This window comes from Mesitornis unicolor, unplaced genomic scaffold (assembly GCF_000695765.1).
Source record: "Mesitornis unicolor isolate BGI_N332 unplaced genomic scaffold, ASM69576v1 scaffold20590, whole genome shotgun sequence".
NCBI lineage: Eukaryota > Metazoa > Chordata > Aves > Mesitornithiformes > Mesitornithidae > Mesitornis > Mesitornis unicolor.
The window spans coordinates 9,289-10,929 of NW_010160549.1; the positions used below are offsets into that span (position 1 = coordinate 9,289).

At 50.1% G+C, this 1,641-nt stretch overlaps 1 protein-coding gene across 1 annotated transcript; it reads right to left on the reverse strand.

The window, feature by feature from the left end:
- Positions 1–510: 510 nt before the first annotated feature.
- Positions 511–1,209, reverse strand: LOC104545254 (MARVEL domain-containing protein 3-like). The gene has a single exon (XM_010190347.1). The coding sequence runs from the start codon at positions 1,192–1,194 to the stop codon at positions 511–513; it is 684 nt and encodes a 227-aa protein (XP_010188649.1). The 5' UTR covers positions 1,195–1,209.
- Between the last annotated feature and the right edge of the window lie 432 nt (positions 1,210–1,641).

Here is a 1,641-nt window from a genome sequence, read left to right on the forward strand (position 1 = left end):
AGGTCACAAGGGTAGTGTCGGCTGCGATTCAGAAAAGAACCCGAATGTCCTTTGCTTTGTGAGCTGTGTGGCGTAAGGCAGCAGGATGCATCGACAGGCCTAGGAGCTGTGGAGGGCTACACATTCTGGCTGTACATTCAGTTCCTGCTGTCATGGGAGAGGAAAAGAGGTAGTTGTTAGCACAAGTTTGGCAGCACTGCAGTTGCGACCTGTTAACAGCCCATTGCTGTTTGGATTTGCTCTGTGCAGGATGAAAACATTACCATCAAACACATTTAAGTGCAGGAGTCCAGCTTGAGAGATTGATGCAAAAACCTTGCTAAAACTTCCTCTTCATGTCAACTTTATTACATCCCATTATAGCAGTATTGTTACATTCGGTGATTCAATACACACTTCCAGTGCCTTGCAGAACAATACGCTGTGGACTGGTTGCCTGTTCAGCAAGGGATGCTCAGTCTCTGTCCTTTGCTGAAGCTCCAACTCTCTGGCACAGTCCCATAGCTGATTTCACACTAACGTGGCAAGAGCCTGGACGTTGTGGGAGCTTCCAGTGGCCTTGTGGACAGTCTGGTGGCTTCTGACACTTCTGTCTCTAATGCTGCTCTTGGGGCTGTGCTGAACCTTGGCCGTGTGGCTCTGGAAGGCCCGGACGGTTCGAATAGCAAGGATGCAGACCACAAAGCTGGCAAAGTACAGACAGGCAGCAGCAACACCGAAAAGGCCAACGGCTGCATCACCACCCTGCACCACACAGTTCATGGAGGTATACCCACGGCGTGCATACAGCCTCTCTCGCCTCTTGCAAACTTCGGTCGAGTTCACCTGGCTGACAAAATGCAGGTAGAGGCCGACCGCTGTGACGTACGCCACGCCAGCCAGGAGGCTGAAAGCACATTCACCTGCCAGCAGCCCCATCCTGAGCTGCTGGATGGGCTTTGCCCCCACAATGAGGAAGACCAGGGTGAGCACTGCTGCTGTTAGGCTGAAGGCTACCCCACCATACACGCAAGGGGCTCTCATCTGGGTGAACTGCATATCTAGCTCCCTCACCTCCTGGAGCTCCGTGCCCTCAAACGGGCTATAGGCCGAATTCAGGCCGAAGGATCCAGTGCCTAAGCCGCCAAGGGAGGTGAAGCCTGCGACAGAGGCTTGGGCAGCGCCCACACAAATCAGCACCAGAAGGTTAACCATGATTTCCACGAACTTCAAAATGCCTGCAAGGAGAGAAGGATGGCAATAGGTGTCAAAATATCATGTCTTGTGCAAACTGGGGGTGACAGTACACCAAAGCCATAGACAGAGAGCACTGTTACTGCGGCAGTCCTCTTGGCTACAGCTACAGAAGAGCATGGCTTCAAAAAAAAAAGCAGTGTGAGCTCTCATGGGTATATCTCAGAGGTTGGGCAAATTACTTTTTTTAATTTGTCAGTGTGCTTGATAAATGGATCTTCATGCAGGGAAAGAAATCCATAAAAATTTTACTGTGCTTGCATTATTGCCAAGGCAAGCACACAGTGATTGTATTTTGGCCGGCAACTACTTGGCATAAACACACCAAGCAAGGAATATCCAGGATGAACAAAACGCTGAAGTTAAAGCTGACAAAAACCTAGAAGCGTCTAATGGCTCAAAAAAAAA

Excerpts from the sequence above, each read along its gene's own strand:
- LOC104545254 (XM_010190347.1), bottom strand. The coding sequence starts at position 1,194 with ATGGTTAACCTTCTGGTGCTGATTTGTGTGGGCGCTGCCCAAGCCTCT.